Source organism: Nicotiana sylvestris, chromosome 4 (genome assembly GCF_000393655.2).
Source record: "Nicotiana sylvestris chromosome 4, ASM39365v2, whole genome shotgun sequence".
Classification (NCBI taxonomy): Eukaryota; Viridiplantae; Streptophyta; class Magnoliopsida; order Solanales; family Solanaceae; genus Nicotiana; species Nicotiana sylvestris.
Window position 1 is genome coordinate 89,116,162 of NC_091060.1, and position 22,414 is coordinate 89,138,575.

At 38.0% G+C, this 22,414-nt stretch overlaps 1 protein-coding gene across 1 annotated transcript; it reads left to right on the forward strand.

Moving 5' to 3' along the window:
* Nucleotides 1-16,437: 16,437 nt before the first annotated feature.
* On the forward strand, nucleotides 16,438-21,872 carry LOC104232669 (transcription factor VIP1-like). The gene is made up of 4 exons (XM_009785930.2): nucleotides 16,438-17,228; nucleotides 18,316-18,448; nucleotides 21,245-21,329; nucleotides 21,402-21,872. Exons 1-4 carry the CDS (start codon nucleotides 16,630-16,632, stop codon nucleotides 21,641-21,643), a joined length of 1,059 nt encoding a protein of 352 aa, XP_009784232.1. The 5' UTR covers nucleotides 16,438-16,629; the 3' UTR covers nucleotides 21,644-21,872.
* Nucleotides 21,873-22,414: the final 542 nt, after the last annotated feature.

Below are 22,414 nucleotides of genomic sequence, written 5' to 3' on the forward strand. Positions count from 1 at the left end.
GTAAAGTCATCTCTTTTATGAAAGCTCAACGATAATTAAAGAAAGATTATTTCGGTCTCTTGGCAATGATAAGGGACACAAGAAAGTAAATACTTAGTTTGAAAAGGTACTCATGGTGAGAATCCTCCAATATATTTCCTCGAGAATTTACCAAGACTATCGCCAATACAAGAAATAGATTTCGGTGTTGATTTAGTACCTGACATGCAGCCCATAGTGATACCCCCATATAGCGTGGCACTAATAGAATTGCTAGAGGTAAAAGAATAATTACTAGATTTATTAGATAAGATTTTTTTTTAAATCGAGTTTATTACCAATGGGTGCACCGATATTGTTTGTATAGAAGAAGGAAAAAATGACTCCATACAATGTGCATTGACTGCAAGTACCAAATAAGATAATAATACATAATGAATACCCATAATTTCATATAGAAGACCTGTTTAATTAGTTATAATGAGCTGCTCGCTTTGTAATATTGCTCGTTGCTTTTGGTTAGTATCAACTCAGAAACGGAAAGGAAGACATTCCTAAGAAAACCTTTAGGACTCGCCACTGTATTATGCATTCTTACGATGCTTCAGACTGACAAATTTTCCAGCCGCACTCATAGACTTAATGAACAGGGAGTTCAAGTTGTTTCGGGACAGACATGTCGATTTATTTATAGATAATATTTTAGTATGTTCTAATACCTAAGAAGAATATGAGGATCATTTGAGAATTGTGTTGCAACCACAGAAATCGACATATTGTTAAGTTCTCAAAAATAATTTTTGCTAGACTTTGTAGCATTCCTCAAGCATGTTGTATCAAGGAATGAGATTATGATGGATCCTAAGGAGACAAGCATTTCAGCAATATCCAAGAGCCACTATTCCTAAAGAGCATCGTAACTTCTTGAGTTAGATAGGCTATTTTAGGAGTTTGGTGCATGATTTGTCTAAAAAAAAAAGCTTCTCTAACCAAGCTAACATAGAAGAACCCGAAGTTTCAGCAGGCGGAGAAAAGTGTATAGATGCTTTCATAAGCTCAAGACATATTTGATTGACACACCAATGTAAGCAATACCACTAGATTTCAGAGATATTTGAATATTTGGTAAAAGTGGTGACTGGAACTACTCAAGGACTATAATTGTACTATTCTCTATCATCCTCGAAAGATATTTGTTGTGGCTGATGCGTTGAGTAAAATATTCTATATATATATATATATATAACTTCGGCAATGAGACTTTTGAAAACAAAATGCACAGACTAGAAGGTGCAAGTATTATATTTATTATGAAAAATTCAGAGGCATTATTGGCTGATATTCAATCCAAGTTTTTATTGTTGTGCACTTATAAGACTATTCAATACGAGGATGAGCGATTGCTCTAAGTACAAGAGACTAGGCCCTAACTGGTGCAAGGATATGACTTTTAATAGTGATGGTATTCTTCGACTAGGTAATCAATTAATGGCGGCAAATATATATGGGTTGAGATAGACTATACGTGATAAAGCTCACAACTCTAGATACAATATATATTTCAGGTCCATAAGATGCATCATGACTAGAAGAAAATTGGATTTGTTGGAAAAGAAAGAAGAAAGAATTCGTTAACTTTGTTTCTAACTATTTGATAGTCAGCATGTTAACGCAAACACTTGCTACTCGTAGGCCCACTACAATAACTCAAGATTCTGAAGTGGAAATACAATAGAATTACAATATCTTATATGAACGAATTACCCAAACCATTAGAGGCATGAGTATGTGTGGGAAAATTGTAATTTGGCTTACAAAGCAGGCACATTTCTTTCTAGTCAAAACTCCTTACAGTGAGGAAAAATATGCATAGATATACATGAATAAAAAATACTCCGACTCAATAGGGTTCTATTGTCTATCATCTATGATAGAGGATTACATCTATGATAGAAAATCTTTTCAAGGAGCATTGGGTACACGAGTAGATCTTAGTACTGCATTTCATCCATAGACAGACGGGCAGTCTGAACGTACTATACACATTTTGGAGGATATGTTGAGAGCTTGCATTCTTGAGTTTGGAGGTAGTTGGGATGCTTATCTACCTTTAGCTGAATTTGCTTACAATAATATCTTCCAGTCCAGTATTCAAATGGCACCGTACGAAGCATTGTATGGTAGAAGATGTCGTTCTCCTATTGCATGGTTTGAAGCTGATGAGACTAACTTATTGGGACCTGACCTAGTACAAGAAGCTATGGACAAGGTCCAGTTGATCAGACAAAGATTGCTTGCAGCTCAAAATAGACAAAGTCTTATGGTGATAAGAGAAGAAGAGATTTAGCATTCACAATTGGGGACAAAGTGTTCCTACAAGTCTCCCCTATGAAAGGTGTGATGCGGTTTGGGAAAAGAGGCAAGTTGAGTCCCAGGTTTATAGGGCCGTATGAGATACTAGACTGAGTGGGAGCGGTGGCTTATCGTTTGGCACTTCCTCCTGAGTTGTCCTTTATTCATCCAGTTTTTCATGTCTCAATGCTAAGGAAATGTATATAAGACTCATCACAAGTGCTTGAATCACCTGCTATTAAGGGTGTTCACGGTTTGACAGAAAATCGATCCAAACCGAAAATCGAACCAAACCGATTAAGTAAACCGATAGTTTTCTTGATTTGGATTGGTTTTGGTTTTAAATTTTAAAAACCGATAATATTTGGTTTGGTTTTGGTTCTATTTTAAAAAATCGAAAAATAAACCGAACCAAACTGACTAATTATATACAAAATTTAATAATTATTTATATACAATATAATATCTTTTTGTAAATAATTTTAAATATTTTATGCATTTTAATTGTTATTTTAAATTTTTTGGTTTATCCTTTTATATCTTAAAAGATTGCCTAAGCCCAACAATAGGACTCGACCAATTTTCTTTTCATTAAGAGACTCTAATTCTCTAACCCTCCGCACATACTTTTGCCTAACAGAATAGTTAGAAAAAAAACCAACACAAGAGTAAAGAAAACAAATTCAAATTGCAAGACAACAATGGCTAAAGCTTGAGAAAGCAAACTTTTAGTTTGTTTTTAGTTCATTCTTTTCATATAAACAGGTAAATAAACTTTCAATTCTGAAAGAAATATATAAAAAAACATAAATTTAGCAAATTATTTTCAGATTGTTGTCTAGCGTTGTTTTACTATGATCGACTTATCATTAGCTTACTAAGAACCGAAAAACCGAATCAAACCGAACCAAACCAATAACAATCAAACCAATGGTTTGTATTTAATTTGGTTTGGTTTTGGTTTTAAAATTTTAAAAACCGATTAAATTGGTTTGGTTTTGGTTTTAATCAAAAATCGAACCGTGAACACCCCTACCTGCTATACCGCTTGATGAGAAGTTATCTTACGAGGAGGAGCCGATCGCTATTGTTGATAGACAAGTAAGAAAACTATGGTCAAAAGAAATATTGTTCGTGAAAGTCTTATGGAGAAATCATACAGTTGAAGAAGCTACATGGGAAGTGGAAGATGCTATGCGAGTCAAGTATCCTCACTTATTTCAATCTATACGTACGTACTTGAGTTAAATTCGGGGACCGAATTTCATAAGGTGGGGAGGATGTAGGGCCCTAATATTTTAAATAAGGACATATTGGATATTTAGCAAATAAAATATAAAACAAACAAATAAAAAAAAAAAAAGGATGGAAAACAAAAAGGGCCGAAGCCCATTAGAATTTTTAACGTGCCAAGGTTAAGGATTTAAAAAAAACAAAGATACTTTGTCTTCTGAAGGAAAGAGAAACAGAAAACGAAAGAAAACAAAAGCAGAGAAAGAAAGAAGGAAAAGAGAAAAGGAGGAAGAAGAAGTGGGTGCACTGCGTTGGAGCCATAGCTATAACTGTTGAAGAATCTTAAGCACTAATTGTCTTTTACGGGTATTAGTTGAACTTCTTCTTCTGGTAGATTTTAATTTCGATTCTCTTGATTGGAAGATTCTATAGAGTAATAGAAATTACACTAGTTCATTCACACAATTGAGAATTTTCTTCCTAAAGAATCAATAGAACTTTATGAAATTTGGAGTAATAAATTTTATGAATAGGCTGGAGTTGATAAATTAGTAATTACTCATATGGGGTAAAATATAAATCCACAAATTAAGACTCAAACATGAACCCCGATGATTAGGTATTCTAAAATAGCTATGAATTTGCCTAAATAAGGAAATTAACATGAGATCGATATTATGTAATTATAGATTGATTGGAGGAATTTGTACAAGTTGCTTGAGGTGAAACAGTTGGTATTTCGGCACGAGTACTGTGAGTAGTAATCTTACTGCAATTTGTGTTTTCATAACTTGCATGATTTATACATGATTTTTAAGATGAATATGTTACCGATTATTTTGAGTTGCATGTGGGACAAGTCTTTTACTCGATATGATACCGAAATAGTTATTCGATGTCCGGTTCATTGAGAAAGAGATTAAAAAGTTGATCCTGAAGATTCGCTTTTAACTCTAAAACTTTGATATCGAACAGCTCATTATTTACCGCTGATAGAAATTCAATCGGAGTTCGGGTTTCATTTAAAAAGCTTCTCACTAACTCTTGAGATGATTACCATGGTTTTAAATATTTTTGTTGTCACTATATCTGTTTTACTATTACTTGAATTTACTGTTATCGAAATGAAATTATATGATTTGATAAGAACTGAAATGCCCTATATAGATTTAAAAGATTTTCTACGAGTATATATGGATTACAGAGACAAGTATAAATGGGAGTAGACATTGAAGGATCTCGTAGCTAACGGCGGGTTCGTTAGACCCGTTGCACCTTGTAATTATAGATTACTGTTATAGCCCTCGCTAGTGGGAAGGTAGAACTAGCATACCGTTACTGATTTTCCTCGAGTAGGGACTACCGTTATATTTGACTTCTTGCGAAGAAGTCCACAATTATACCGATTACATGATCTGTTCATTGAAACCTCCCAAAATATGAATATTGATATTATACAGTGGTTACCGAGCTTATTACTGAATTATTAATTGTATTATACTACAAGAAAGCATGATGAGGCTGAAAATTATTTATTATTTCTGAAAGAGCATTTTTATGTTATTTTGTGTTAAGATACTAGCATGTTTCTGACTTGTCCCCAATAAAAACGGTTGTGGTTAAGTTATTACTCACTGAGCTAGCGACTCATTCCCCGCTAATTGTTTTTTTTCAGAGACAGCAGTTGACGCGGGCGAGGATTTCGTTAATTAGAGCGCACAGGTTGAGAATTCTTGGTGAGCCTCGCACTTGTTCGCGTGGGCGAAAACTTTGTCAATTGTTATGGTCTTTTCTTTGAACTTTTAGAATCGCTCCATAGTCATTATTTTAGTGTCATGAGTATTCTTTTGTTATTATAGTCTTATGTTGAGTATCGTTCTCATTTATCAAAGTTGGAGATAAATTAGTATTTCTAGTGGTTAGTTGGTGGTTTAGTTATGGTGGAGACTTGTATTGGTTAATTGACAAGTTGTCAATTGTTTAGTATGATATTAGAATGTTTGGTTGCTGATTTGAGACAGGAAATTTTTGGGATAGTCCAAAAACAGGGGAAACTCTGTCCGATTTTTTTGTAAAATTACCGATGAGGCTTACTTGGGCACTTGCTCCTAGGTGTCGGTCATGATCCTAAATTGGGTCGTGACATATATATATATATATATATATATATATATATATATATATATATATATTATTGTAAAAGCATGAATATAATGTTAGTTTACCAAAATAACCTTAAAATATTAATTGTCTTTTATATGTCTAAAGGATAAAATTGTAATATTAGTTATTATGTCATACTAATTTCACTTGGGCAATGAAGCTGGACGATTAAGAATTTGCGTGTACTTCAAATTCAATTAAAACATTACTCCTTAGAATTTATAATAAACGATAGAGTTCCAATGCCACTCAAATTCACCTGTAAAATAACACAGGTACTTGTGTCAAAATAAGACATTGATAGTGGATGACAAGCAAAGATACATAAAACTAAAATACTCTTCACATTAGAAGTCAAATTATTTTTAAGCTTAAACTCCCACGGCAAATACAAAACAAGAGCTGTATTTTTATTTATTTTTGTTAGGAATTCATCATCCAGTATTCAATCGTGCTCTATCTAATATTAATCCCAATATTAATTAAAGCTATTAGATTTTATCTTTTTGAAAACATCTTATTATGAGTTTAATAGACCGATTTTTATATCCTTTGATATATTTCTTTAATGAAAAAAATTACTTTGAATAAATTGTAATATTTTAAAACCTATCAAAGAATTTTAAATCCAACTAAAATGTTATTCCGATATTTAGCTATAATTATGAAACTAGAAACCCTAAAACTAAATGTTCTTAACTTTTCCTTCGCTGTGGCAATTCTAAAACGTGCGAATTTCAGATATTTGGAGAAGGGATAGCCTTTTATTTTCTCTTTAATTTGTCGTTAAACAATTTGTTTTCAAGCATTAATTTTTCTTAAAAATTTCTCAAAGCAGACCGATGCATGTTAGATTAGGTTTGAAATAAAATATATGTCGAAGTTTAATATTTTTTTGATTGGCTTATTTTCACAATTAAATTAAATGCGCTTATGCCATGAATTGTCTCCAAATTCCGGATTTATAGTAACTTTATATTCAGATAAAAATAAAAAGGCCATAAAATATTGCTAGTAATGTATCATTTGTAGTGCTTGGTTAAAAAGGTTCTTAGAATATGCGTACACTTAACACTTTATTGCTTTAAATAATTTATCCGCAATCGGTACAATATACTTTTTCAAACAATTAAAATAACCATTACAATTGTGCTAAAACATAGTGATGGTGCTAAAAGGGATAGAAAAGAAAATTTAACAATTTGGCACGATAGCTAAGCGTTAGTCAGTCGAAATAATTAACAAGAGCTTTAGAGGTATAATGAAAATTAATGAATCGTTTGATAAAAAGTAATGAAATCTGGAGGTAATTTTCATCAAATGTTACAAGTAGTTCCAAAATCGCCGAGAGAGAAGACTGTAAATAGGGGCTAGGTAAAAATTATACTTCTAACAAAATAAAAAAGATTCAGCCAACAATATATACAAGAGTTAGAATAGATCCAGCACTCATGCTGATTATGCATGAGTGTATAAGAAGAGATGATTTGATCTCCTTCCAAAATAATAGGTTATTAATCCCAACAATTATGGTAGTGCTAGATTTTTTAATAATTTTCATCATTAATTAAAAATGTAAGTTCTCCAAAATACATTAAGACAACAATTATAATAACTAGCAAAGATGAGTATATCGGTCAACTAGATAGAGATGTTGATTGTCAAATTATTTTGTGAAAGTAAAAATTTTCTCAGTTTGATCCGTAAAAGATGATAGTAATACATACTAAAATATTTTAATACAAAAGGGCTTTCACCACACATGTTTGTTGACATGCTAAAAAGCTTTTTCCTCATTCCTATAGTTAAAAACTACAACAAAACACAAGTTCTTATAGTTCAATCTATAAATGAATGCACATTGAAATTTCCTTACCCTCTTGGTTTATATAAATAATTAAAACGTAATAGTGATAATAACATATGCTCCTATATGGAATGAACTAGCTAAGAAAGTGATGTTTTATGAGATATAAGTCGCATGAAATTAACAGTATTTATTATTAGTCGTGTCTGTGGTACTGTATTTACTTTACCGTTTTATTTTTTTCATCTTTTTCTTCTTAGTTAGATTGTTATGTGTGAAACACGTATATAAAAACTAGTATATATATATATATATATATTAGGGAAATAACACTGTATAGCCGCTCTAATAATATCGAGGCTAATACGGTGTCTTATCCGCAAACAATATTCATATCTAAACTTGTTGCTTTTGAAGAAATAATAGCCATCTATAAAGTTGTAGTCCATAATCTACTCATTATATTTACAAGTGTATGAAGGAGTAATTTAATTAGTTCTACCATAAAAGATTAGAACACACTTAAATTCATTGCATCTGTTCCTCGTTGTCGAATCATTATTGGTGGGCTTGCTAATGTCAAAACCATATAATTTTGCTAAGAGTGACAAACACTCATTGAATCACTTAAATAGAAAACAACAAATTGTCCTGTCTAGACGAAAATTCTTTAGCAATATTACTCCCCAATTATTTCGTGGTGATTATGTCAAGCAATTAAATAGTCAATTATTTTAGGGTTGGCCAAATAATTTAGTCCGTTCCATTGTAATTTGTATCTTCGTCCATCATTTCCTTTCCTTTTCTCCGATTTGATTCTGATTTTCTATAAAGCAAACCAATTATAGTTTTTAACTTATTTTGCAATTGGCAATGTATATTATGAAAATTATTTTTAAAAAGACCAATTTTATCCCATCCCTTTGTACATTTCTGCCCTTATATTTGCGGAAGCTTGTCGTCAATCAATATTTTAAGAAAAAGTTAATACTTGCTGGCTGCTGCAGAGCGAGCCAACTCCAATGCTAAATATCTTGAAGCAATCATGGAAATATAATAGTTTTGTTTGACTCAAAAGATATTAAAATCTTTTTGAACAAACAATCAAAGATGAATGGGTAAATCCTAGTCAAACTTAGTTAATTCCAGATCGAAAGGTTTAATAATGATGATTGCATAAGTGACGAAGGAAATATCGATAATCTTATTAAGATTTAACATCACCCGATGAGAAGAGAGAATTACAATTGTTTTTCTTCCTCTTAGGATATAGAAGTGGAGCTTTTCTTTAGATTTCCTTTCTGAGAGAATGCGGAAGCCCCTTATCGAAAGCCTTCCTTGGCTATATATAGTCGAAATCCCTTTACCCTAAATGTGACTTGACGCGTTTTGGTCAATAGTGCATTCTGGTTGTAGCTTTAGGCGTTGCTCTTTTCGATCTGTCGGATATCTCGGAGGAGAAATGGAGTGGACTTTGTTGACTTTCACTACCCGATTGCTGAAAAAGGGGTCGTGGGCAACCTGGTCGTGGTGGTCAGATTTTGACCAATACAGTTAGTCCCTCCGTCTGTCGGGGTCGTCCTTTGTCGGGCTCGACAAACGGATCATGTTTGTAGCGAAGTCGATAGAAATCTGACCCCAACTTTCCATTCCTTAGTCACATTCTGTGGATTTTTTGGCGGAGTGGAGGTGTTCTTTCGATACTCGTGGACCATTGCGATAGTTTCGGAATCGAAACGCCGGTTGGCACTGAAGCGTTGGTTCGTGGTTGCCACCATTATGACACACATTTCTGGGAAACTGAAACGTTTCATGCCCTATCAAATTCAAATGGTGACTCTTGGGTTTTCGTGCTCGGGGAATTTATGTCCCTTATAAATAGGACAACTTGTCATTTGATTGATTCACTTCATCATTTTTGTGAGAGAATTCTTCAGATATTGCTTTTTCTGATATCTCGAATTTCTGCTTATCTTCTTGCTCTCTGAAACCTTTCGTCTCTTCTTCTTATTACTTCTCTTGGCGAGTTTTCTGCTAAAAATGGCTGGTGATTCTTCTCGTGATAATCTTCCTGTTGTTAATCCGGTACCATAGAGTTCTGTTCAGATCACCGGAGAGGTGGATGCGATGGAGGATGAGGAGGTTCCCTCGATGGATGAGATTCTGCCTCGCCCCGGGAGGGATGCGACTGACTTTAGTTTCGGCGGTGGAGCGGAGCCGGAACTCATCGCTTCCATTGTTAGAGAAAGGGGGATTTTAGATTTGATGGAACGTTGGGGAATCCCCAACTACGTCGATATACGGCCGACAGAGAGGGACGACAGAGTTCACTTTGATCGTCCCGGGTATCACGCGTTCTACGCCTACCCCTTCATTGTAGGGTACACACTTCGTCTTCCCATGTTGGTGGTAGATTTTTGCCGTTACTACGAAGTGTGCCCCGCTCAGCTTTCGCCTTATTTGTACAAGTTGTTTCTTATGTTGCTCAAGTATGCGGAACTTGCCAGTCGTGAGGTCACTTTGGGCCATATGCTCAGCATTTTTGCTCCTCAACTGATTCGTAGTACGATGATTCACGCGCGTCCTCAGGGGTCGAGGGGTCTGGTGGTGAAGATGGACGACAGAACCAATCGTCGTTTCTATGAGAATTACTTTTATATGCGGACCGAGCACATTGTGGCGGACCCGATGGGATTCCCTGAGAGATGGAAATTCGCACGTAAGTTTGCGTCTTTAATTAATGAAATGTTTGGCCATTTTCTGCGGATGCTAAACCGTCTCGTCTTTTGCAGCTGAGAGATTGTCCCCACCGCCTGTCGAAGGGATTTGTGAATGGGTAGACGCCATTCTTCCCAATACAGTGGGAGTTGTTTAGTCTCTTATGCATCGTTCGTCGTTACCAGGTAAGGTGCGGAGAGCAAGGGTCCCTCATCTAACTTTTTATCAGTCGGCCACATCTGCTCGCCTTGTCGCTGTATCCACTGTACGACCTTCGTCGAGGGTTGCTTCAGTTGAATCTGCGGCCTTGGTTGCTCCAGCAATGGCCACTTTTCAGGACGAGGTCCCGACCAACATTGTCCGTCTTACGAACAAGTCATCGTCGACTGGAGAGAAAGAAGGGCCGTCGAAGAGACGGAGAGTAGAGTTTGAGATGGCGCCCCCGACAGTGATTCACCTGGACGACTCTCCCCCGACGGGCTCTAGAGAAGGTGTTGTTGTGGCTCCTCCTGTAGAGGCGGAGCAAACTGTTGAAGTTGTTGGTGCTCGTGATCAACAATCAGAAACTCCAGCCGCCGTCTTGGCTCAACCAGAAGTCCCTGCTGTTACTGATGATCAACACCTTGTCGTGGTAGAGAACCAGACCTCTGGCGCTGCTGTCGTGACTTCAGATGTGCCCTCATCTTCTGCAGCGGATTGTGCTCCTCCTTCAGCAGCGGAAAGGGGAAAAGGTGTGGTGGTTGACGAGTATGAATCTGAGTCAGACCTGGATCCCGATGATGTTAGGATGTTCGAGGAGGGCCTTACTCATTCGGTAGTTCGTGCAGGGGGCTCGACCCGTATTCTTCAGGTCCCTTCAAGCGTTAACCTCTTGGTAGAAGGGGAGGATCTGGTGTAGCAGTTCAGCCTGTTATGTTCAGAAGTTGAGAATGAGTCCCTTCAGGATACCCCTGATACCGAGTTGAGGGATGAGGTGGTCGTCATGGGCTTGAGGGTACGTTGCATTTGGTTCTTGCTTTAAGCTTTCCCCTTGTTCGAAAGCATTAGTTTAACCTCATCTTTATGATTTTCAGACATACATGGTGGAAGTGGAAAGCATTCGTAGGGCCAATGTCTGGGCAAGGATTTTCTTGAAGATACTGGAGAAGTACTATCGCTACCGTGACAGATGTCGCGAGATGCACGAGCGGCTGAGGTCGGACCCCAGCAACCGGGATCTTGGCGAGGAGTTGGAGAAAAGGGATCAGGAATTGATGCAGACAATTCGTAGCAAGAGCGAACTCGAGGAGCAACTCCGCATCAAGGACGAGGAGCTCGAGTTGGGTAAGGGGATCACGGCAGAGTGTGAGCATTTGCAGGGCAGGTTGAGGTCGATGTAGTCGGACATGGACCAGAACTTGGTCAGGGTCGAGGCAATGAGAACGGAGCGGATGAGGAAATTGACTGCGGTGGAGAGCAAAGTCACTGGTTTGGAGAAAATTGAGAGGGTTTGGTCTGAGGCTTTGGCGAGGGCAGCGGCCTTGGAGGACACCATCCGCGTACTCCAATCTGAACAGGAGTCGGAAAGAGCGACAGCTACCCTTAGGGAGGTGAGGCTTGAGGAGCACATTGGAACGATTGATTAGGAGACGTCAATTCTGGGAGATCTGGTGGCGGTCTTGGAGGTGGAAAATGCACGACTACAGGACCAGGTTGAGTCATCCTCTGCTGCCATTCCTCGCCAAATGCAGGAGCTCTGGGTTTATGCTGAAGCCCAGCGGGACACATATAAGAGTTTGTGGGAAGCGGACACCGTGGCTGAGGCTGCTTACGAAGAGGCGCGGGCGACGGCTCGTGAGGCTCTCATCAACATTGGATACTACACGGTGACGCCCGAAGCCAATAGGGGTGTGGATGATGATAACGGTGAACCTTGTTGAGATAGTGATGATAGTGGTGATGATGACGGCGGTGATGACGCCGAATGAAAAATGTTGTCCTTTGTTTTTATTTTTTATTTCGTTTGTTGATTGTCTTCTATTCGTTCCTTCTTTTTTTTTATTGGTTGGTCTGGGCCGTATGTAAGCGGTAATAGCCCGCGTTGTGACATTGCATAAATAAAAGTTCTCTTCTTCGTTATTTCCCTCGTACTTCACTTTTTATTCCAATTGTTCATGGCTTTTGGTGCAAGATAGAGGCTCGCCCGACGAGTCCCGATTTTTCTTTTCTTCCAGTGGTTGTCGACCATTAACGATGTTGCTTCGAATTTATCGAAATGTCGGCCTGTGGCCGTTCGATGGAGGCTAAAACCTCTTTTTTTTTTTATGAAATCCCTTTGCCTTAAAGGGTGTTATTTCGAACTTATCAAAATAACAGCCCATCGTCGTTCGAGCAAGGCCGAACCTTTCTTTTGTTTAATGGCGAAGGCTCTTGGCCTTAAAGGGAGTTATTTCGAACTTATCGAAATAACAGCCCGTCGACGTTCGAGCGCAGTCGAACCTTTCTTCTATTTGATGGCGAAGGCCCTAGGCCTTAAAGGGTGTTATTTCAAACTTATCGAAATAACAGCTCGTCGTCGTTCGAGCGAGGTCAAACCTTTCTTTTATTTGATGGCGAAGGCCCTTGGCCTTAAAGGGTGTTATTTCGAACTTATCAAAATAATAGACCGTCGTTGTTCGAGCGAGGTCGAACCTCTCTTCTATTTGATGGCGAAGGCCCTTGGCATTAAAAGGTGTTATTTCGAACTTATCGAAATAACAGCCCGTCGTTGTTCGAGCGAGGTCGAATCTCTCTTTTATTTGACGGCGAAGGCCCTTGTCCTTAAAGGGTGTTATTTCGAACTTATCGAAATAACAGCCCGTCGTTGTTCGAGCGAGGTCGAACCTCTCTTCTATTTGATGGCAAAGGCCTTTGGCCTTAAAGGGTGTTATTTCGAACTTATCGAAATAACAACTCGTCGTTGTTCGGGCGAGGTTGAACCTCTCTTCTATTTGATGGCGAAGGCCCTTGGCCTTAAAGGGTGTTATTTCGAACTTATCGAAATAACAGCCCGTCGTTGTTCGAGCGAGGTCGAACCTCTCTTCTATTTGACGGTAAAGGCCCTTGGCCTTAAAGGGTGTTATTTCGAACTTATCGAAATGACAGCCTGTCGTTGTTCGAGCGAGGTCGAACCTCTCTTCTATTTGATGGCGAAGGCCCTTGGCCTTAAAAGGTGCTATTTTGAACTTATCGAAATGACAGCCCGTCATTGTTCGAGCGAGGTCGAACCTCTGTTTTATTTGATGGCAAAGGCCCTTGGCCTTAAAGAGTGTATTTCGAACTTATCGAAATAACGGTCTGTCGTTGTTCGAGCGAGGTCGAACCTCTCTTTTATTTGATGGCGAAGGCCCTTGGCCTTAAAGGATGTTATTTCGAACTAATCGAAATAACAGCTCGTCGTCGTTCGAGCGAGGTCGAACCTTTCTTTTGTTTGATGGCAAAGGCCCTTGGCCTTAAAGGGTGTTATTTCGAACTTATCGAAATAACAGCCCGTCGTTGTTTGAACGAGGTCGAACCTCTCTTTTATTCGTGGCGAAGACCCTTGGCCATAAAGGGTGTTATTTCAAACTTATCGAAATAACGACCCATCGTTATTCGAGCGAGGTCGAACCTCTCTTTTATTTGATGGCGAAGGCCCTTGGACTTAAAGGGTGTTATTTCGAACTTATCGAAATAATAACCCGTCGTCGTTCGATCAAGGTCGAACCTTTCTTTTGTTTGATGGCGAAGGCCCTTGGCCTTAAAGGGTGTTATTTAGAACTTATCAAAATAACAGCCCGTCGTTGTTCGAGCGAGGTTGAACCTCTCTTTTATTCGATGGCGAAGGCCCTTGGCCTTAAAGGGTGTTATTTTGAACTTATCGAAATAACAGCTCGTCATTGTTCCTAGTTTCTGGAGAGTTGGGCATCTTCCGTGGGAGTCCCAGATTGTTTGGTATTGCTTGCACCAGATGGTTCAACGCTGGTGAGCACGAGGCGTCAACATTTCACGCAAGCTCGCGCTGTGCGCACATTGTGGTTTTCTTGTCTGACTCCGGATGTTCAGATCGGAGATGCTGCCGGCAGGGAGAGTTTCGACTGCATCGAAGTAGTTTTTGCTCTTCAATCTAGATGTCTTTGCGTACGTTCGTCCACGCAGATCTTATGTGCTTGCCCTGACGAAGTGTGAGAGGTGAGGGTGAGATGTTCTTCACTCTCGTCCGGTGGTTTGGTGGAGGAGAGCAGGATTGTAGCACCGTTTGCCCAATTTAGGATATTTGCAGCTGATGGGGTGAGGAATTTCGGGTTTTGTAAATCCGCTCGGCTCTCCTTCCCTTAACGCGTTGTTCCCATGTCTTGCGTGAGTTAGATTCTCCCTTAGTATTTATTTCGATGAATGATTGTGTTCTTCAGCTTTGATCTGGGAAAGACTAGGAGTTTTCACTAGGAAATCCCCACAGAGGGCACCAAATTGTTTGACTCAAAAGATATTAAAATCTTTTTGAACAAATCAATCAAAGATGAAGGGGTAAATCCTAATCAAACTTAGTTAGTTCCAAATCAAAAGATTTAATAATGATGATTGCATAAGTGACGAAGGAAATATCGATAATCTTATTAAGATTTAATATCATTCGATAAGAAGAGAGAATTACAATTGTTTTTCTTCCTCTTAGGATATAGAAGTGGAGCTTTTCTTTAGATTTCCCTTATGAGGGAATGCCGAAGCCCCTTATCGAAAGCCTTCCTTAGCTATATATAATCGAAATTAATGAGAAACTTTTATAACCACACAAATATCATGACCCCACAAAGCTTTTACCCCTTAAGTTTTTAAGACCACAAGTTTCAAATTTCAAAAGTTTTATTTTTTTCTTTAAACTTTGTACCAAGTCAAATTATTTCATCTAAATTGAACTACAAGTTATATGAACGTATTACCGAACCTATGGAGGGTGATATGTCAATAAGGGTAAGAGACAACCTGCATATATCCCTTTACCCTCAATGTGACTTGACGCGTTTTGGTCAATGGTGCATTCTGGTTGTAGCTTTAGGCGTTGCTCTTTTCGATCTGTCGGGTACTTCGGAGGAGAAATGGAGTGGACTCTGTTGACTTTTACTACCCGATTGCTGAAAAGGGGGTCGTGGACAACCTGGTCGTGGTGGTCAGATTTTGACCGATACAAGTTTTGTGAGACTAATATCTCGATTGGCAGAACATTCGTCCTATTAACGTTTATGCATTAGACTATTTATTAATATGTATCAAGAATCGCAAGTTTTACACTATATATATTTACTCTCTCTTATATATATATATATATTTTAAAGTTTTGTTTTTATTTGAATTTTGGTTTAACTATTTGACAATAAGCTTTATTTATAATATCTTGTTCTTTTCTATTAAGAATCTGGTGACATAGCATATTATTATGACTACATAGTTGAATCAATTCTTGTATGTGTTTTTGCTTTTGAATTTGAAAAAATTCTAACATATTTCCTTTCCACATTTTTACAAGTTTTTCAAAATCTTCCCTTATTTTGAAAAGATAAATATTTCATCTGTCTCACATTATGTGTCGTGTTTCTCTTTTACACGTCTTTTAAGAAATATTAATTAAGAAAGGAATTGGACTATTCTACTCATATTTATGTCTTAAGATATAATCTCTCTTTATTGAATATTTATTCTATTTATGTATTATCTCCATTTGATAGAAAGATGTTGAGGTCGAGTATTAGGGTTGTAGGTTAGGAAATAGACGAATCTTGCTTTAATTCGTACCTTTGTGAGACTAGTCTGGTAGGATTTTGTATAAGATAGCTAATGACAATATTGTGTCTTACTGTTTTACTTTCAATGCAAGACATATTTACTAGCTAACGCTTTTGTTTTGCATCTTTCTTCTGGATTTCATATTGTTTCAATTTTTCCTATGATTTTTGTAGTGATATTAATATTGTCTCCTTTTGTCTTTTTGTTTTCTTGAGCCGAAAGTCTTTCGGAAACAACTTCTCTACTCCTTTGGGGCCCTCGGTATCTCTCCCTCCAAGAACTTCCCACCTTGCTCTTGGAAAAACTCGAACTCACAACCTCTTGATTAAAAATGGAGGTTGCTTGGCATCCCCTCGTGTCCATATATTCTCCATAAAACACTAGTAAAACCTCTTATAGTAAGGCTTGGACCTTGAAGTTAGCTGTTGCTGACAACTGCAATAAATTATAAACCCCATGTGAGTTTGCTCTTTTTTCCAACTGCCGCTCTTCCCCTGGGTCCCACTCCACCCCCTTTCTTCTTCTTTCTCTTTTTTTTCTTCCCAAAATCGAAACTCCACAAAGAATTGATTTTTGTTTTTGTTTTGGGCCAGTTCTAAATGGACCCGAAGTTCAGCGGAAAGCCTATACCCATCCCGTTTCTAGCGGGTCGGACCGACCTTGACCAGATGCCGGATACTCCGACCCGTATAGCACGTCATCGGCGGGCCCAATCGGAGACTTTCTTCCGGTTCCCGGACTTCGACGATGATATCCTCTTAGACGACGTCGTAGCCGACTTTAATCTGGATATTTCAGCGCCGTCGCTCTCCCCTTCTGCTGATACTCATATGCAACCGGCCAATTCTGCTGACTCGTCGTCGACCGGTGGACCGGCCTTAATGTCCGGACCGGGCGCTAATAATAACCCTAGACCATTGAATCATTTTCGGAGTTTATCAGTTGACGCCGACTTTTTTGATGGTTTGGAGTTTGGAGCGACTACGCCGGGAGCGGCGGAGGAGGAGGAAAAAAAGGTGTTCGGTTCAGGTTCGGGTTCGGTTTCTGGTTCGGGTATTCGACACAGGCATAGCAATTCGATGGATGGGTCATTTTCAACGGCGTCGTTTGAGGCGGAGTGTAGCAGCTCCGTTAAGAAAGCTATGGCTCCTGATCGCCTTGCTGAGTTGGCTTTGATTGATCCCAAGAGAGCCAAAAGGTTTGGACTTCTCTAATTTTTTGGTTTTTGTTTTTTATACATTTGTTGTGTGATGTTTTTTTTTTTTTTTTACTTGGAATTATACTTAGCTCTAATGATTAGGATTTAGGAGGAAATGTCTCTTCAAATCATTTGGTTCTTTGAAAATTTCTTGAGAAAATGTAGGGAACTAGATGGTCGCTATATTTCTTGGTTTTGAAGTGATTTGCTGTTTCTTTGGAAGGCCAAAATTGTCTATTTTTAGTTGCAAAGAGCTTTTTTTTGGATGACGTAATAACCTTTTATTTATGAAGGGCATAATATACCAGAAGTATACCAAAAAGTAGAATCTGTGAGGCACTCAATCTTTTATACATATAAAGAGAAGAAAAGCAAAGGATAGGAGTTAAAGGAGGAGGTAGAATTATGATATTAGAAACTATATCCTTTTTTTGGTGAAATTGTATGTGATCAATATTCTCGAACTCAAATCAATGGAAGAGAAGAAATGCATATGATTTGAGAAAGAAGAAGTATGCTGGTGATCATTTGCAGCAATTCTCTATTGTGGAAAATGAAATAAGTTTCCACTAAATTATATGTGAATGGCCAGGATATTTAACAGCGGAAACAAGTAAACTTTATATATTCAAAAAAAGGAAGAAGGGATTGGAGGGAAGGAGGGGAGGACTATACTACTTAAAAGCAGTCTAGTAGAGGCTCCTAGCAGAAAAGCCACATTATTGAGTTAATGAAAAGATGCTATTGTACCATGTATGCTGATTTAGGATGAAAGAGAATGGTGTTCTACTATACTGTATATCTTTAGTGAAGTGGTGTTACCTGAATGGTAGGAGGCGAGGAAATTCAGAAACTACTGATGACATCTCATTATCAGCATAGCAATCTGAAAATTTCAGCACAAAAGGTTATTCTGTCATTTCTCTCTGTTACATAGCATCGTGTCCCAGCATTACTGTTTTGTCATTTGTATGTTTTCCATTTCCTAAAATACTAAGTCCCCTTGTGGCTTGTAGGTAAAGGTTCTAGCATTTAACTTAGTTTTAAGCTTTTGTATAAACTCATCTTTGATTCTGCATTATTACAGGATTCTTGCAAACAGACAATCTGCTGCACGTTCAAAGGAGCGAAAAATTCGTTACACTAGTGAACTGGAGAGGAAGGTACAGACTCTGCAGACTGAAGCTACTACTCTATCTGCCCAAATCACGGTCCTGCAGGTATGAAATAGACAAAGAATTTATGCAATACTGTTCATGGTTATCAAATTTTGCTGTATAAAGTGACCTGAAAATTTCAATAGCTTCTCATGTTTGCATACGTTGAACAAAGAGCTTATGCAATATGATCAAGGTAAAGAACTCCAAAAAGTTTTGAAAGAACAGTGCAATCAATAACAAAGTATCTGGGAAAGAAATGTTGGCGTATAATAAAAAGCTCAATGCAACCTGGATGGTTATTACCAAGTCAGTGAAGTGACCTTTAGCTTGTCAGTAATCGGGGTAGGTTATTTCAAAATTAACCCTTTTGTCATCAGAGAAGCTTGGATTTAGGGTTGTTGTGTGTGTGTTTTGGGGGGGGGGGGGGGGGGGGGACAACTATACCCATCTACCACTAAACTATTATCAATATATTGATAGCAATATTTTCCGTTTCTTCCCATTATTTATTTGTTTTGGATTTCTTTTTGACTGAATGAGTATTATGTTAATATTCCTGTCCTTTTTTGCAAGTGATGTAGAATGCTTAGGGCTAATAATGGGAACGGAGAACCAGAGAACAGTGATATGGTGCCGGTGATTGGGAACAGGGTCGGGTAGCCATGGGAAAGGGAGTACTACAGCTAAGAAAGAGAGGGCAATTGGAGAAGTGGGAGTGCTAGTGTCATATGCGGAGGGTGCTGTTGCTGGCAATGGAGGATGGAGGGAGGGAGCTAGTGGTTGGGAGGGGACTATTGGGGAAAGGTGAGATAGTGCGGTACTATGACAGTTAGAATGGTGTGGCATCGGGGGGCGGGGGGGAGGTGTGTGAGAATTAGCGAGATGGAGGAGAGGTGCTGCAGAAGGAATAGGCCCTTGTTGATTTTGCTGTTGGCATATCCCCCCCCCCCCCCCCCCCCCCCAAAAAAAAAAAAAAAAAAACTCCCCCCCCCCCAAAAAAAAACACAGACACACAAGAAAAAAGGAACTTTAAAAATGAGCAATATCAACTGCGGACATGCTGGTTGACTAATTGGTCAGTCACGTATCTTTCAGCGAGACCAACTTTTTTTTTTTGGACAATTTAGAATATAACAAGTCAAAAGTAGGGTTGGTGGAATAATCTAGCTAAATCCTGATATTAAAAATAAGAGTAGGGTTACCAATTTAGTAAAGACCTCCAGATTGCCTATAATCTCTGCAAACAACTAACAATGAAACTGAAAAAGAAATATAAATAATACTGAAGTAATTTTTGTCTGTGAAGTAACACCATAGAGAGGAATTGCCATTGGAATAATATGAATTTAGGTTGTAAATTTAATTGATAGGATCAGAGTCTCTGCTAGTTGAACTTGTGAACTCAGAATGCAAAAGGAGAATTTTGGAAATTCCATGCCCTATCTATCCCTTATTTTTTTTTTTAAAAAAGGAGAACTTTGGTGCTAAAATGGCAGAATTCTAGATTCAACCTTTGGAACCGAAACTAGAGATTTTTTGGAAAACCAAGTAAGGCAAGTGAGCTCTAGCAAAGAACTTCAGATAATTTCGTCAAATAGATGGAGGGTTTGCAGTACTCATTTCAAGTATTTTTCTGATTGACGGTTTGTTATATATTATTTGTACCTGGGTTTCAGTTGTCTTTTGAGTATTATTTTTCTCAACTAGTTGTTTGAGTTTAAAATTGATAAGCTGGAATGAACTGCTGGAGCTAGAAATGCATCTGATATTGTACATTGCTTCAAAATTTCCCACTGTTAAAATCTGGAAATACTATATATCATATTCTTCAAGGTGTCCTTTCTCCTTTTTTTTTTAATCCTTACACGGATCTTCTATGTTTGTCATCACTGCATAAGATAGTTATTATGGACCAATTGCATCTATTACATGCATATATTAAATTTAATGATATGGAACAAGCTTTATTGGTCATGGTTTTTTAAGATGTAGGCTCCAAACTTTTGCTTTTCAATTACCCACTTCTGTGCCTGTAGATTTCACTTAGAGTTCCTAGTGTAATTTTGCAAGCCATTTCTCTAAACTGGTTCTGACTTCAAATTATTGTGGAAAACATAGTATTTCTTAGGATATAAGGAAAATTTTCAGTCAAATCTTTTCTTTTCCACCACTAGCTGGTCAGGTTATTAGGCTCTTAAAAGCTGTTGCACTTCTCTTTGGTGCTAAATAATGAACGTTGTTTATTGAGAATAGTCATCATAAATTAACAGGTTCTTAGTTATTAAGTACTTAGTATTTTGTTTTCTAGCATCATTACAATATCTGAGTATGGTATCCTGCTAGCTGCTCGCAATAAAATCCTGCTGGAATCTAATTCCATTGCTCTGGTTGGAAATTCATCTTCTTTTCACTCATCTCTTTGTCGTTGAGTATGGATCTGTCTACCACAACATCATGCATAAATAGTTGTGTGACACAGTCTCCAGTTTGTTGTACTGAAGGCGTACCGTTCTTGTTTTTCATGATTGCTCCTTCCCATTTTTCTTTTCTTTTTTGTAAAATTACTTTGGTTGACGGGTTGAGTGGTGCTTTTGAACTTCTTCTCCATGTCTTCATTTGGGCGGTAACATACAGTAGGCAATCCATTTATCCATGAGACCATGACACATATATGCTGTGTGTGCAAAATTGCAGTTTCAAGTTGTGCGCATTTCCTTAGACATGTATCAACTGTATTTCTGTGTTGCCGAATGGAATATTATCATTGCAAATTATGCTATCGCTAACACACTGTTGTCAGAAAACACAGTAACATTGCCTTGACCACTTTCATGCCATTTTTGTATGATGATGCAGAGAGACAATAGTGGATTGACTACTGAGAACAAAGAGCTCAAACTACGGTTGCAAGCTTTGGAACAACAAGCACATCTTAGAGATGGTATGCCTGTTTACTAGCTTGATGTGATTTTCACTGATTTATTTTATTGACATATGAGTGAATATTTTCCAGCTCTGAACGAGGCTTTGAGGGAAGAACTGCAGCGGCTTAAGATAGCAGCTGGCCAAATTCCAGGTGCCAATGGAAACAGGGGGCCACGTCCGCATTTCCCTCCCCCGCCACAGTCATTTGTCCAATGTGGTAGTCACCATGCGCAACAGCAGCAGCAGCACATGCCGCATTCTACCACAAGTACCCAGAATATCGGTGGGCAGACCCAATCTAGCTTCATGAACTTCAATAACAGGGGTTGAAAATGTCAAAAGGGAACATCATAAATAAGTAATTAGCATAGAGCTTTGTATATATTGATATGTAATGGATAGTGTTACAGGCTGTGAGTGCATGCTGCTCAGATCATTTGTACCATTATCAATACTAGTTACTTTAATGCTATAGGAGAAACTTGTTTCATAAACAGCAGCTAGATATTGTTCAACATCTTTTATGTGATGACTATCATAACTTATTATTTGTGAGGTCTCCAGTTGTTACCACTACAGTTTGATCTCAATTAAATAAACCTTGCCGGTGATTAAATTCTTCTGAATGACCTCAAATTCCTGACCATTGAGCTAGAAAACTGCTCTTGCAGGCATGATCTTCGATATGGAAATAAATTTGCAGTTTTTTCTTTTTATTTATTTTCCACAATTACAACTACTTACATGGATCCATAACCTTATTATTTAATGCCACCAACCACTCCTAACAGGACGACCTCGTATTAGTTGAGAAATAGATTATTAAATGCTTTCTATTGAGCTTGATCAGATTTGAGAGTATAACCCGAAGCCAAAGTTTTGATGGCTTACTAAGTAGGTCAGCTTTAGACTCTAGGCCTATTTATCATAACTTGTTTTGTCAATAGAATCTTACAGATTGAAACCCTTTCTTTTTCTGTCTAGTCTTGTTTGTGAGAGGAAAAATGGAGTATGTCAATGAAACAATGATCCAAAGTTGGAAGCATTGTTGGGCTGGTGCACACGCCAAAGTCAACTCAACCATCCCATAAAAGAAGTTTG